We start from the raw sequence: 13,999 nt of genomic DNA, 5'->3' as shown, positions 1-13,999 counted from the left end.
AAAATACTTGAGATTTTTGTGAATTTTATGAACCACATTCTCATCCAAGTTATTTTACTTCATGTATCAATATTTGTTCCCAAATTTAATGATTCAAACAAAAAAAAGTCTTCATAGATATATTTATGGTGGAGAAATTGTTTTAAATTTCTAGCAACAGTAAAATTTGTGTTTTAATTTATCAAACTTTATTTTATGACAATATCAGCTCCACATTTATATACTGAATTATTTATGTTGTAGCCGTAATGAACTTTGTCAAAACCTCTGAATCTTATTTGAGGTTAAAAGTTGCTCTTCAGTATTGTTTTGATATTTGAAGCCTAAATTGAAAATAAGATTACACATCACAGTTCTGTAATGCTTCTTGAAAAAGAGTAAAATTTGAATTATATCAATATCAAAAATTCAGATCACATCCCTATATTACACTGTATTGTGTTACAGAGAAATGCAATGTGATGCATGTATATTTTCTCTTCAGAATTGCCTTCTTATTGTTTTTTTTTTATTATTATTATTATTATAAAAGCTTTACACACAATAATCTCAAATTATAATTGATGTAATATATTTTTAACTTCTTTGGGAGATTCAGAGATTACATAAAAATTCTTTACATATGAAAAGGACATGTTTTATTGTGATAGATATGAAAAGCATGTAAAGAATATTGAATGAAGTATATTTAATTGCAATGAAGTAAATTAATGTATATGGAATTTTAGCCCAAAAGATTTCACCATGAAGTACTAGTTGATTGTGTTACAACTGGAAAAAATTGCAAACATGAACATGTATGTGTACATGTATAATGTTTATCTGTTAAAGCTGGGAGTATTTAAGAGATGAACTGATTTTATATACAACATTCATTTGTTTGAAAAAAAGGGCAGTACATGTTATTGACATAAAACTGAAACACAAATGTATCAGACCAGGATTTTAAAAAGTCACTTGTTTTTATGTGAAAACTGAACCATTTTAGTTGGTTGACTTTGTTTTTATGGTAAATTGTTGAAAAGATAATGAATAAAAAAGAAGAAAACACTGTGAATGTACAAATTGATTATCTTATTTGTTATCCCCTCTATATTGAAACTAAACAACAGAATTTATCATATAAGTTTAAGCCTTGAAAAGATAATCCATTTTTATGTCACCTGTTTTGTGAGATGTCTGCATTATGCTAAGAATATATGTCCCCCAAAAGAGCACTGTTAGACCAATTTTGAATTTTTGATAAGGGATTTTGCTAATATGATCAATTTTCTCTAGATTTCTATACATGTAGCAGTCATGTTTATGTTGACACTAGCTGGAATAGGTGTTTACAAAGACATAGAAAAGAATAGAGAATGTGACTACAAGGATAATATTAGACTGGTGGTTCATACATTATTCTAGGAATTCTGATGATCAAGCCAAATCCAATTTACCCAATCTGATAACTAATAATAAAGAGGGATGTAGATCAAAGTCAAATGAGATTGGGAGGGTGAGGGTCATGAGTAAGGTCGAAGTCAAAGTGGGGGCGGGGGGTCATGAACACTCATGTGCCAATTATTAAAGATCAATGGTTTTTTCCTTATTAAACTACATAGTAAGTTGAAATTAAAAATTCAAGATCGTATTTGGATTTTAGCTACAAGTAAAGTCATGTTTCAAATATAAGACATCATTTTACCTGATTTGGAGAGAATTACAATATATTGTTTTATTTAAAACAATTCTTGACACTGTTTTTTTTTTGTTTTTTTTTTCAAAAAGTCAGAAAATGTGTTTTACTGTTTATTGAAATTTTTCAATTTGATTTTAAAAAATAAAAAATCATCTTCAATTTTGAAGAAAAAAAGTTCCCTCCCTTCTGTGTCTGAAACTCTCCAGGCAACAATACCAAACAATTTTTTTAATGATAGCCTAATCTATATGCATACATGGTATATTTTATTTCTTATTTATCTATGAATTGACATTGTATATAATGTCAGTTATAAACACAGTGTCATATGATGACATCTTTTGTTCATATGTTTTATATGTCTAAGGGGGCGGGCATACATGTACATATAAAACCAAATAGTAACATCAGTTATAATGCTCAAGCACTTTCTGTATGTTATAGTGGTGAAGTTCTGGTTATCTGCACTCTGTATATTCTATCAATATAAGAAAAATGGGAGGAGAGCACTTTTAATTAATAATTTCATACTGAATTGTTTTATTTGTGATCTATTTATTTATTTATTTATCTATTACGAAAGCCCATTGAGCTCATTTTTGTAGGTTAAAATGAATAAAGTTTTCGATATATAACGCGACACTTTTGCGAAAAAACGCGAAACTATCGCGAAGTAACGCCTTTCTTTAGCGTTATAACGCGAAGCTTTCGCGAACAAACGTGTAAGTTTTGCGTTATAGCGCTGTTTAACCGAGACATTTGCGCAAGTTTTAATTTCCATTTGATTTTATGATCTAATTTATTTGTTACAATTTCCTCTTACTAAATCTTTTTTCTGTCACATTTTGTGTTTCTCAATACTGTTCAAACAATTCAAAATCTATGCGCGTTTTCTAAAAGTGGAGCTAACAGTTTTGAATTTAGGGATGAATGTCGGTGTCTTTATTTTGCACTCTCTGTAGAATTTGATAGCAAAATAAGATCTCAGTTCTTAAGAATCAATGAAATTGAAAAAAAAATGAAGTACAGTGTAATGTTCTAAATTGTGTACCTTTACATGGGGACGTACATGTACTGTGAATGTTCATTTGTCTCCGAAAGACTCACTGTAGAAATATATATACAGCATCGTATTTTGAGGTTGCACCACATGGTCATACCACCAGTGTTGCTTACGAAACACTGAGTAATGACAATGAATTCAAAGTGTACAAACTCTCGAAAAATCAGTCTTAAGAATTTCTTGATTTCAACAAGTGAAAACAAGAAAATCTTTAAAGGAATGTATTCATTTTATAGATATTAATTAGTAGGGATTTTAAATAAAATGCAAAAATATGAAGCGGACTAATTTATCTTATTCTCGCGTCATTTCTCCTTTACATTTTCTGAGAAAAATTCCCTCTGTCATATGATAAATTCATAGAAATTCCCGTCTGCCTGTCATTCTAGGTCAAAGGTCTCTAAGTAACATTTTTATAATAGTATGTACACGCGTTTTTCGCGAAAGTTTCGCGTTATAACGGGATTTTTTTTTTTACCTACTAAAAAGAGCTCAATGCAGGGCATTAGAATTTTTTTTATTTATTTATTTTATATATTTTTTATTCAACAATCATAAATTCAGCTAACTATTAAATTATTCTTAGTGTAGTCATTGCGAAAAGGGCATTTTGATCCACGCCTTGATTTTGAAAGCGGAAGTAATTAGTCAATCGTACGACAGTCACGTGATTTGCTCACATGATCCGTAGAAACGAGGAAAAACTTCACAGTTCATGATGATGATCGGAAAAATGAAGCTTTTGGTTCTCTCTGTTGTAACTTTGCTTATATCTGTTGTGTCTGCTGCCATTCCATTTAAAGAATGTGGTAGGTACTGAAACCAAAATGGCAGTATAAATAAGCGAAATGTTCTATTATTACAATATCAGGGTCATTAACAACAATTATGAGGAATGTTTGGTTGTGGAAACAGCGAAAGAATATGTTCGGAACACACGGTTAGAAAATTACAATTAATGTTATTCGGATATAGGTAAAAATAAATCCTATGGCTACACATGGTTTTGGTCAGTCATTATTGTGAAATTGTGTAGATTTTTTCTGAAGTTAAAAATACTTTTTTTTTTAATTTTGCTTTGTGTGAATTCAGACGTTAGACCATAGTATTAGAAATTAAACATTTTGATTTTAAAAAATAATATTCTACAATAATTATTAGGTTATATGGTGGTAGATATGATGCATGATAAAGGCTGCATATGATCTGTGTATAGAGTTAAGGGTGGAAAAAAGAGGAAGGGACTTTGAAAGAAATTAAAAAAGGAGTGGACTACTGAAGCCCCACCACCCTTTTCTCTGTTGAGAAGTTGATTGCTCATTTTACTCAAAAGAGAATAACCCTCCATCTAACCCCACCCCACCCACCACCATGCACCAATACTTTAAAATTTTATCACTTAAAATTAATTGAAAACAATTACTCTCTTGCTTCAAACAAATTGTACAATTTGGCATGTCAGATTTCTTATCTTGATTTAATAGATGGCAAAACACATGTGAAGGGGGTTGGAGTTCTTGGATGCACTGTGGCACCATGCACATTAAAAAGGGGAACAAATGCTACAATTGAAGTGGACTTTGTTGCAGGTTAGTATCCTTTATTAGATTAGAACATATGAAATTTAAATGTATTTCCATAATACATTTAGTTTTTGTCAGAAAAATATTGGATACATTTCCATTGCCTGGATTCATGCATATATGCATGCATACATTTTTGAGCATTCATTTATAGACACATAACTACTAAACTAGACATCTATGTACAATGTATAGTACTAGTAGGTCAGTTTATAAGCTGTAAGTGATTGGATTTTTTAGACACTGCTGCCACACAACTCAAAGCTGTAGTTCATGGGATCATTGGAGGTATTCCCATTCCATTCACTCCCCCTAATACAAATGGGTGCGTGGATTCAGGAATCAATTGTCCAGTGGCCACTGGAAAAAGCTACAAGTATTCTAACAAAATTCCAGTTCTGACAAACTATCCTAAGGTATATTCTATAGTAATCTTTTTTTTGGCGGGGGGGGGGGTAAATGTAAAAAAACTTCACTATACCTATAAAATGCTGTTGTACTTGACTTCATGGATCAAAACTTTTAAAGGATGATTAAGTCAACTTTTTCAGACCTGCGCTTAAGTTTCTTATGTATTCTATTTTTAGATAAGGCTAGTTGTGAAGTATGAACTTGTAAACGAAAAGAGCCAGTCAATGTTTTGTGTTGAACTTCCTGCTCAGATCCAGTAAGAGACAGAAATCTGTGATGATGCATGCGTGAGCAAGCATAATACATATTAACTTTTTTTTTTATGGAAATCAGGTTGATGAATCTCTGTTAAACACAGCTGCTTGTTATACAAGTATATTTTAAAAAAAAAAATAAAAATGAACACTTTGATGCTATGTTTTAATGCTTATGCTCAATAATTTACAATATATTCAAGATTCACACTACTAAATGAATGTAAAAAGAATTTGGTATATTTATGATACTCATATGAAATGCTTTTATAAGTAAAATTTTGCTGAGTACATCATTTTAGTTTTGAGTTTTGCTAAGAAATATTTGCTTTATACAGTTGAATGTAATACATAATGAAAAAGTCTGAAAATATGTGGTGTATGGGTATTGCTTTTGAAATATTGAATAGACTTAAGTTATTTAAAAAGTCAAATTGTACAGTAAATGTCAATCATTTTGTTGTTTTGATTGTTTACTCACTCTTTGGAAGCATTTTTTTTATGCATGTTTAAGATCTGATTTTGGTTTTTGTTGGGGGGGGGTGTTTAAAGCAGTAAGGGGCCCTTGATCTATCAATATGTTTGAAATTTTTCTTGTTCAAAGTGTTTTTTGATCTGACATGCATTGGTATGACATTATTTCGCTATTTGGTGCAGATATATGTATGACTGTATGAGTGCTTTCTTTTTGTAACAAGGTTTATCCTGTAAAACATTTTCACAAGTGGCTAATTAGAGGTACTTCGTATATGTACGTGTACTTAACTTTGTGGAAAATAGTCAACCATTTGTTTTCATTACTTTATTAAGTCATCATTCATCATATTTACAAGCTTTCATCATAGTTACAAGCTTTAAACCAATGAAAATGGCTGTTTTACAATGATCATGTAAGAGAAGGAGAGATTGGTTGATGTGATTGTAACTTGAATTCAATCTCATCTTTATTTTCTGAATAAAAATTATCCACAAAGCTCTAACATTTCATTTAATATTTTGATGTATTTATTGAATTTTGAAAATGATAAGACAGTTTAGTGTTTGAAAAAACCGTATGTTGTGACAAAAACTGTGTAAAATGTACTGAAATAAATTTCCAGAATTTGTATGTTTTGTTTAAACAGATAAATTAAGAAATAAGTGACAGCATCTGCCAGGAATGCATTATAATATGGTCACCCGCCTGGCGCAGTGGTTAGAGCGTCTGCTGGAGAGTCGCGAAGTAAGGAGTTGATCCTTACTTCGCGGGTTCGAATCCCACTGTGGGACGTGGAAACCGGTCCTTCAGATGAGACCATATAAACCAAGGTCCCGTGTCGCAGTAAGTGCTGGCATGAAAAAGATCCCTCCCTGCTCAATGGCCTTCAGTGCCGAGAACAGGACGAAATTTGCAGCTCTTCACCGGCAAGTGGTTGGGTCTCCGTACGAAATAGCAAATTTATGGTTCTCCTCGGCAGGAAACTATTCCCCTCGGCGGCTTCGCCGCCTCGGGAAATAGTTTCCTCCCTCGGGGAACTATAAATTTGCTATTTCCCTCGTACCTATTCCATAACTGTATAATTTAGTTTATACTTTTTATCGTGTCTTATCTAACGTATCTTAGCAATACTTGAACTATTGGACTTTAAAAATGTTGAAAATTTCTAGAAATACTATACTAAGTAGCTCTCAGAAAAACCATAAGCACAGTTAAGTATGCTGAAGTGAATTTATTGTGAATGTGATAAAATGAGCAAACATGGATTCAGTCAATCTCAGTTTTTATGAGGAACAGTCATTTATCAATTTCCATTGGAAACACGAAACAAAATAAGTAACTGTTGTCGTCTGCCTTTAAATCCCACTGCACTGTAAGACGTATCTAAATTGAAAATAAAATATATTCATTAATTTTAAACGTTTGATATATTTTTTATTAACATGCGAAAGATACATGTGCGTGAGTATGTATTTATACAAACATATGCATATATTTGTGTATACATTGGTATATATAGTTATAATTGCGGAGTAGAAGTATATAAAGGTATTCTGCTTTATAAGTCTTTAGGATCACTGTCACACGTGGAATTAAGCAGATTAAAGCAAACTGGTTGATCATTATCATAAAAAGATATTTTAAATAAAAGAAATCCGTTATTCATAAATTATCCCACATTTCCAACTATCGTTGATGTCTCTGGCATATAGTACTAACTATATAGTGATTTTTTTTCATTTCCATTTCACGAGGCTTCCCATATCAATTTCAATATTCCCAGCCCACTGACGTCAAACATAAAGACAGCTGCACGAGATTAACTTGCATATTTACACGGCCTCCTTAGCTCCTGATATATCGTTTGGCGAAATTTAAATTCCGGTAGAATTATCAAGAAATCAACTCAACTGACTTTCAAAGAGTTATCAAAGAGAAAACAAATAGAAATGGAAATATTCACTTTTTTATTCAATAATAAGAAACCAAGGACTACAAGCCCCACCCAGCATATCATTACTGCAATATGCCAGACACAGTGAGAAAACACGTAGTTCCATAATTATGAGGGATACATATAAATGTATTTAGCTTTATCTGTAGTCCCATCTTGAATAAAGATCATTTGAACTGTAAATTAAGTTAAATGTGCATGGATCTGTGATTAATGAAACATTTACACTTTATACGATTTTGTTTTGCTCCAACATAAATCATCCATGATAAATGTTTGGGTTTTTTCCCTGCTTTGGTCCGATAAGATTGAATTGTAGGTTTTTTTTTTCCTTCAAGAAAATAAAAGTTCAAATGATTTCATTAAATTTACTAGGTGGAGGTAAATGCAAAATTTACAACACGATGCAAATTTTGTCTTTACAAGCCCCATTACTAAATCTTAAATTTACAACATACTAGTTATACAGTTCATTATGGGTTTTTTATTAAAATACTCCCTGCAATGTACTCACATTTGGGTAGGTTTTCAGAACATTGAACACTCCACTGTAGGTGTATTGGTCGCCGTTTTTGATCGGACAGGTGATATTGCTGGATCTGCATCCGTTTGAATTAGGCATGTTAAATTTGACTGGCACTCCCGCAAGAATTCCATAGATTTCAGCTGTAAGCCCAACAGAGCTTTTGACTACAAATGGAAGATGTACATGTACAAAGGTATGAAACTCCAGAAATATTTCGAAAAGTTTTTAGTACCATTCATATTTTTTATTTAAATTGGTTAATTCTTTTTAAATTCCTGAATTTAGTGGAATTCACTGTTGACTATCCAAAGGCTGCATGGCCTAAGTTTCATAAGATCAAGTGAGAGACAATTTGGGCAAAATTAACGTTAGACTCATGTTGGCAGACAGATTGCAAATTAGTAAACATTACCAAGCAACAGCAACAAGTCTACCAAAAACTTGATGGATGAAACAACGTTCTTATTCCATAGTTTACCTTTGCATTGGAATAATATAATAACAATCAAACTATATTATATACCATTTTGTAAGATGACACGATTCTGGTTCATCAAACCCATTTCTTTCGTCTTTGACAGAAAAAATAGATCTATGATCTTGGAATACTAAAATCTTGCTTACATTTTTTCAATGACTTAATATAAATTTGTAAAATTAACTATATAATACATACAAACCTGATAAAAATGTTACAGACACTGTGACGTTCATTCCATGGTAGAATTTACAGGGTTGTTCCTTACAAGGTGTGATATCAACTGTTTTTATGTCTGGTGATCCATCTGTAAATTATTTTGAATTTAAATTGAAATATTAACTGGTATTTGGATATACCATAGTATATCAATATATATATTCTGTTCGATTTCCCCTGTGTTATCAACTTATATGTAAATTTCAAAAACGTGCATTCAATTAATATACAAGTTCAACTGATTTTAACACTCTCACAAATTAATCCAGCTTTAAAGATCTCTTTTTATACCCAAACCAATTCCTTCTTAATCGCACATTTCTTCCTTCACTCTCTTTATACAATCTCAATACAAGTATATTGAAGTGATGTTACGTACCTTTGTTCTTCTATTGAATCTTACATTCTCGTTGCTTACACAATCAATATCGTAGGGGAAATCATATTCCTGTCTGACTGGTATACATGTATATACCAGTACGCATATCATTACTTACCACATTTTTTGAAGTTGATCGGTTCACAAAAACAGGTGGCAATAACACCCACCACTACCAGAGCGCAGGCGAGCGAGAGGGACATTGTTTCTTTTGTCTCCGACGTCCTCTTCTTCTGTGAATATTGTTACGAACTCTCAGAGGGGTTTGTTTATATTCGGGTAGAATCACGTGGAATTATAGTGAGAGAATCCTTATTCGACCTCTGTTGCATGAATGGCATTTAAATTTTAAGAGTTTTCCGGAGCAGTTTTTATCAAAATATGGAATTTTGCGCAATTTATTGCAACATGCATGGGCCACCTTAATTTTACGCAACAGGAGATAGATCATAGATCGACATAAGATCATGAAACAGTATTTATGTTGTTAATATTTTAGTACAATTACTCAACCATGTTCCTTATTTCGACTCGAAATGTTTAAGGTGCATTGACCCACTTTGAGAGCTCGGGTTATCAGTCAATTTTATCATTTGATTGATAAGTGGGATGATTTTGGAACAATGGTATCTTCTTTTGGAACTTTATCGACTTTCCCAAAATAAGATGGTCAACATCCTATCCTATTACCGTATTACGATATCTTAAATATCTTAGGTGGAACTTCTGAATCATTTCGTTGATTTAATCAGAGACATAAATAATTTATTCTGTGGTTTAATTTGTCCCATTTTGGTATATGACTGAACACTTTTGCTGTAAATTGCAACAATAATCTTTGTTCCCATCGAAATAAACAAGGGTAAGCTAGGTTAGAATTTCCTAAACTTCGTATCCTCTTTTTCATTTTTTAAAGGTCTTTGACTATGACGAAGGACCATTTTAAATATCAGTTGCTAGCAAATCCCTTTGCTCAAAATTAACAGCATTTCACATCACTTCATACACCTGTCGGTATTTTTCTTGATTCCTCCGAGAATACACAATGACCTTGGTAAAATTTCATTGCCTGAGTACCGCGCTCCTAATAATGGAGTGAAAGGGGATAAATTAAGCTTGTATGTGCGTGTTTATGTGTGGATGGGCTAGATTGTCCTTCTGTGCGTAACGGAAATGACGTAATTTTCATCATGCTGCTTTGATTTTAGATATGCCTGTTCCGTTTTGCGGTGTTCTTGTTTTGCATTGTTTTGCATTGTTTTGCATTTATCCCTATCCCTGACAAATCAGGAACACACTACTCAATAAATGTAAATCAATTCCTCACCAAACCCAGGACTCAGAATCATGACTTTCTTACAGTGTTATATATATTTACAAGAGAATACTTTTCAGTTGCTTTTTTTTATTTTTAAGCACAAAAAACGTATAATGATGGGATGAAAATAAATTATTTATGATATATTTACAATGCGGGAATAGAAAGTGTCCGTTATCTCGAACTTTGACCCTCTGAATGGTCGAATTGCTGGTGTTTACTGGATGATCCAGAATTCTAATCCACAATCTGGATTGGCCACACAAAACACACAAGATCTTTGCCATTGTCATCTTGGATTTCCAGTTTGGCGACCAGCGAGACCTGAGCAAAAACAATTCAGTGAAAAAATAAAGTAAAAGAATCTTTGCTAGATTTATCTGCCAAAAATGTAGCCTCTTTTTTTTATTTAGTCATCTGACAATCTACACGAGGAGGTAACGAATTGCAATACAAAATTGCCCTTTTAGAATAATTTATAGTAAGTTTTCCTCATTTCTGAAAAAAAGGTTTGCGAAAGGGCAACTTACCTTAGGATACGATGGAAGAACCATTAGGAAGTTTGAATAGACGATTTTATTGTTTGAAATTATTGGACCGGAAGTGATTCCATTTGGAAGAGGAAATGGCACAGGAATCCCACCGATAATTCCATGGAGTACAGATGAGTATTTTGTAGAATTTACCTCTGAATTAATAAATAAAAATTATTGAGATTGAACGGTCTGCAATAATTCCAGGAATTGTGACCCAAAGAAAAGTGAAATTGCCACTTACTAGGCGTGAATTCTACTTTCATTGTAGCATTATCTCCCTTCTTCAGTTGACATGGTTCTGACGGACACGGTGTCATGTCTACTTGGTTTACTGTTCCAGTAACAGAACCTACAATATTGAACACAAAATTCTGATTAAGTATGTTTTCAATCAGTTAGCAGAAATAATAAGTTACTATTAGAGCACGTTACCGCGTACAGTGTAATAACTTTTTTGAAAATCAGTTTAATATCTTACATATAGTTAGTTATTGAACAATAAGAGTAAAAAGTGTACTTTTGCTGACACAAAACTTTATATTTTATGTTCAAAGTGTTGTTCAAATTCACTACTTAAGTCAACTCACCACAATCTTTGAAAGTGATGACGTCAGCTGTAGCAAAAGCCACCGCAACAACTAAAATCACTAATCTGGAAACTTGGTCCATTCTTATAGGGATTTACAACTATATTGATTTTTAACCGTCACAGTATTTTATAGCAGTGAATGATCATACTGATATTTATTGAAAACTTACTTTATATATAAGTGTATTGTATTAGATTTTGACCTCACAAGTGATCGTTCGATTTCTCCCGATTCAGGCGATATGGTGAGAGAAGAGGTCAAAGTAACACGCGACACTCTGCAAGTTATTGGTCAGTTTGACACATCAAAGTACTGCATAACAAGGACTAAATAAAATCAAAGTGACTCGTAAATGTAAACAGTACATCTGCTTTGAAGTTTATTTATTATCCTAAATGTAGATGTCATCTTAAAATATCGCTGATACAATGTAGAAAACTATAATTTCAATTAATTTTTGAGGTTTTATTATTTTCATACAAACATTCAGTTCAGTAAAAAATATATAAATATTAAATATTTTTATACACAATAAAATTGGATCGTATATATTACATGTATATATCGATCACGGGGAATTTGGCCATCCTTACTTATCCGTAAACTGCTAGCAAAAGAATGCCATTCTTATACTTGAACATAATCGTATTTTCTTAAACTATATGCTTCAGTTAAGTTTAAATGAATATAGAAATATATACACTTTCATACAAACATAATAAAACGTTCTTGTTTATAACAAAAGTGTATTCAGTTTTATTTAATATAAAATCTTTGCACATTTATTAAAATCGCAAGTAATTGATATTTCTAAAGATCTTCAATTGTAGAATTGCAATTGCTTGAATTTTTAGACATTTTAAAGGAACTTTTTTCCCCTCCAATTTATTAGGTCACCTGTGTTACTTAGTTGACCTATTGATATCTGTTTTTGTCCGTCATCGTTCATTTTGATTTGTGCCTTAACATATGAACTTTTTCAGCTTCTTCTCTTGAACTACTTAACCGATCTCAACCAAAAACCTGTGAATTCATGGCCCCTTTGGTGCCCGAGGGAAATGACTAAAACTACATGTATCCATATAAATGCGACCTCTAAAAATCTTTTTACTCCTGGACACCAAGCAATTATACTGTTATATATCACTGCTGGTAAAGTGCAAATCGAGAAAATCTTGGTTTCGGACACTAGCTACTACTTTGGTTTACATCAGTGAGGCAGTTTATGTCAACTAAACGATCAGAAATGAAATAACGTTTCATTAAGACGCAATTATTAATGTTGAGTATGGTTTTATGCATTAGAATTGTTTTTTGGTTGAATACATTTAAGGAGCAATCCTGTAACTGCCTTAGATTACATCCGCTTAATGTATTTTACTGGATCTATTCATATTTGCTTTTTACGTGTTAAAGAAGATTTACACTACATTTATTTGTGTTAAAGTTGATATGAGTATATACTGCATGAATCATTTATGATTCCCCATGTCTTAAATGCTTTACAAGATTAAAAATTTTGATGCAATACAAAGTTTTCTGATAACAGCGCGAGTATGGCTGCTGTATGTGCGACTCTTGGCACCTGTAATTGCTACGTCTGGCTTCTGTTCTGTTTCATGAGGTGCGACGTTTTACTGCTGTATCATAAATGTATTGTTTTCCGTGAAATACATTTAGATTTTAATATTAACACATCATCAGAGAGTGCAACGTCTTTGAATAAACCCCAAAAACATATTTCTCCAAGTCGAGGATTGGTTGCTTCTATCGAATATTAAAAATGTATTGCATATACACATGTAACCCCCCCCCCCCCCCATATAATTTGTTCCATAATGTGAAAAAAAAAATAAAGGATTTAAAAATGCAAAATTCACTCTGGTTAGTTTATATTACATATCATTCTTAAAAATCGTGGACTTGATTCACTAAAATGTGTCACTAGAGTAAATGTTCATTAAGGTTCTATCCCAAAGTTCATTTTAAATAATTCCATATTCATGTTGTAAGTCATCTTTAATTGACTATCTAGAACTTTAAGAATTACAAACTTTCTATGCTCGCAGAAGAAACGAAAAAGACCTTGGACCCATCCCCCCAACCCACCCCGAAGGAAAAAAGATTGACCTCTCTTTAATGAGATTTACATGTATTTGAAGGGAATAGACGTTGATGCATGTGAGTGTGTTTAAATTTTTTATCCCTTCCCTGAATAGTTTTTTTCAACCCTTGACTTGGAAAGATGACATGGACAGGTACTAAGAATTTCCTATAATTAACTTGTAACTCCTATAATTAACTTTTAATATCTCAACAAAATATTCTCATATTTGAATAACATGAAGACACCTGTCTACTTTTTTAAACATGCAGACCCGTCACATTTTTTATCAATGTACAACGTATATATAGGAAGGATGAGAGTCGCAAGCGATTGACAAGCCAACAAAGAAAATGTTAAATCTCGGAAGATCAAAGCTGCAGAACTGTAGTGTTAACTTATGGTTTCATGTTTTCATCTTTGAC

At 32.2% G+C, this 13,999-nt stretch overlaps 3 protein-coding genes across 3 annotated transcripts; 1 reads left to right on the top strand and 2 right to left on the bottom strand.

Moving 5' to 3' along the window:
* Positions 1–3,391: 3,391 nt before the first annotated feature.
* LOC134276512 (NPC intracellular cholesterol transporter 2-like) lies at positions 3,392–6,098 on the top strand. Its single transcript, XM_062758764.1, has 4 exons — positions 3,392–3,553; positions 4,229–4,333; positions 4,568–4,743; positions 4,915–6,098. The coding sequence occupies exons 1-4, from the start codon at positions 3,460–3,462 to the stop codon at positions 4,996–4,998; spliced, it is 459 nt and encodes a 152-aa protein (XP_062614748.1). The 5' UTR covers positions 3,392–3,459; the 3' UTR covers positions 4,999–6,098.
* A 583-nt stretch (positions 6,099–6,681) lies between these two features.
* On the bottom strand, positions 6,682–9,378 carry LOC134276497 (NPC intracellular cholesterol transporter 2-like). The gene is made up of 4 exons (XM_062758746.1): positions 9,145–9,378; positions 8,631–8,735; positions 7,939–8,114; positions 6,682–6,853 (listed from the first exon to the last, which is right to left on the bottom strand). The coding sequence occupies exons 1-4, from the start codon at positions 9,227–9,229 to the stop codon at positions 6,767–6,769; spliced, it is 453 nt and encodes a 150-aa protein (XP_062614730.1). The 5' UTR covers positions 9,230–9,378; the 3' UTR covers positions 6,682–6,766.
* A 1,054-nt stretch (positions 9,379–10,432) lies between these two features.
* LOC134276496 (NPC intracellular cholesterol transporter 2-like) lies at positions 10,433–11,591 on the bottom strand. The gene is made up of 4 exons (XM_062758745.1): positions 11,468–11,591; positions 11,122–11,229; positions 10,875–11,032; positions 10,433–10,668 (listed from the first exon to the last, which is right to left on the bottom strand). Exons 1-4 carry the CDS (start codon positions 11,547–11,549, stop codon positions 10,582–10,584), a joined length of 435 nt encoding a protein of 144 aa, XP_062614729.1. The 5' UTR covers positions 11,550–11,591; the 3' UTR covers positions 10,433–10,581.
* Positions 11,592–13,999: the final 2,408 nt, after the last annotated feature.

This window comes from Saccostrea cucullata, unplaced genomic scaffold (genome assembly GCF_032062105.1).
Source record: "Saccostrea cucullata isolate Sc308-1 unplaced genomic scaffold, CSIRO_AGI_Scuc_v1 ctg734, whole genome shotgun sequence".
Classification (NCBI taxonomy): domain Eukaryota; kingdom Metazoa; phylum Mollusca; class Bivalvia; order Ostreida; family Ostreidae; genus Saccostrea; species Saccostrea cuccullata.
Note: the sequence above shows the minus strand (reverse complement) of the source record. Positions and strands in the feature narration are given on the sequence as shown.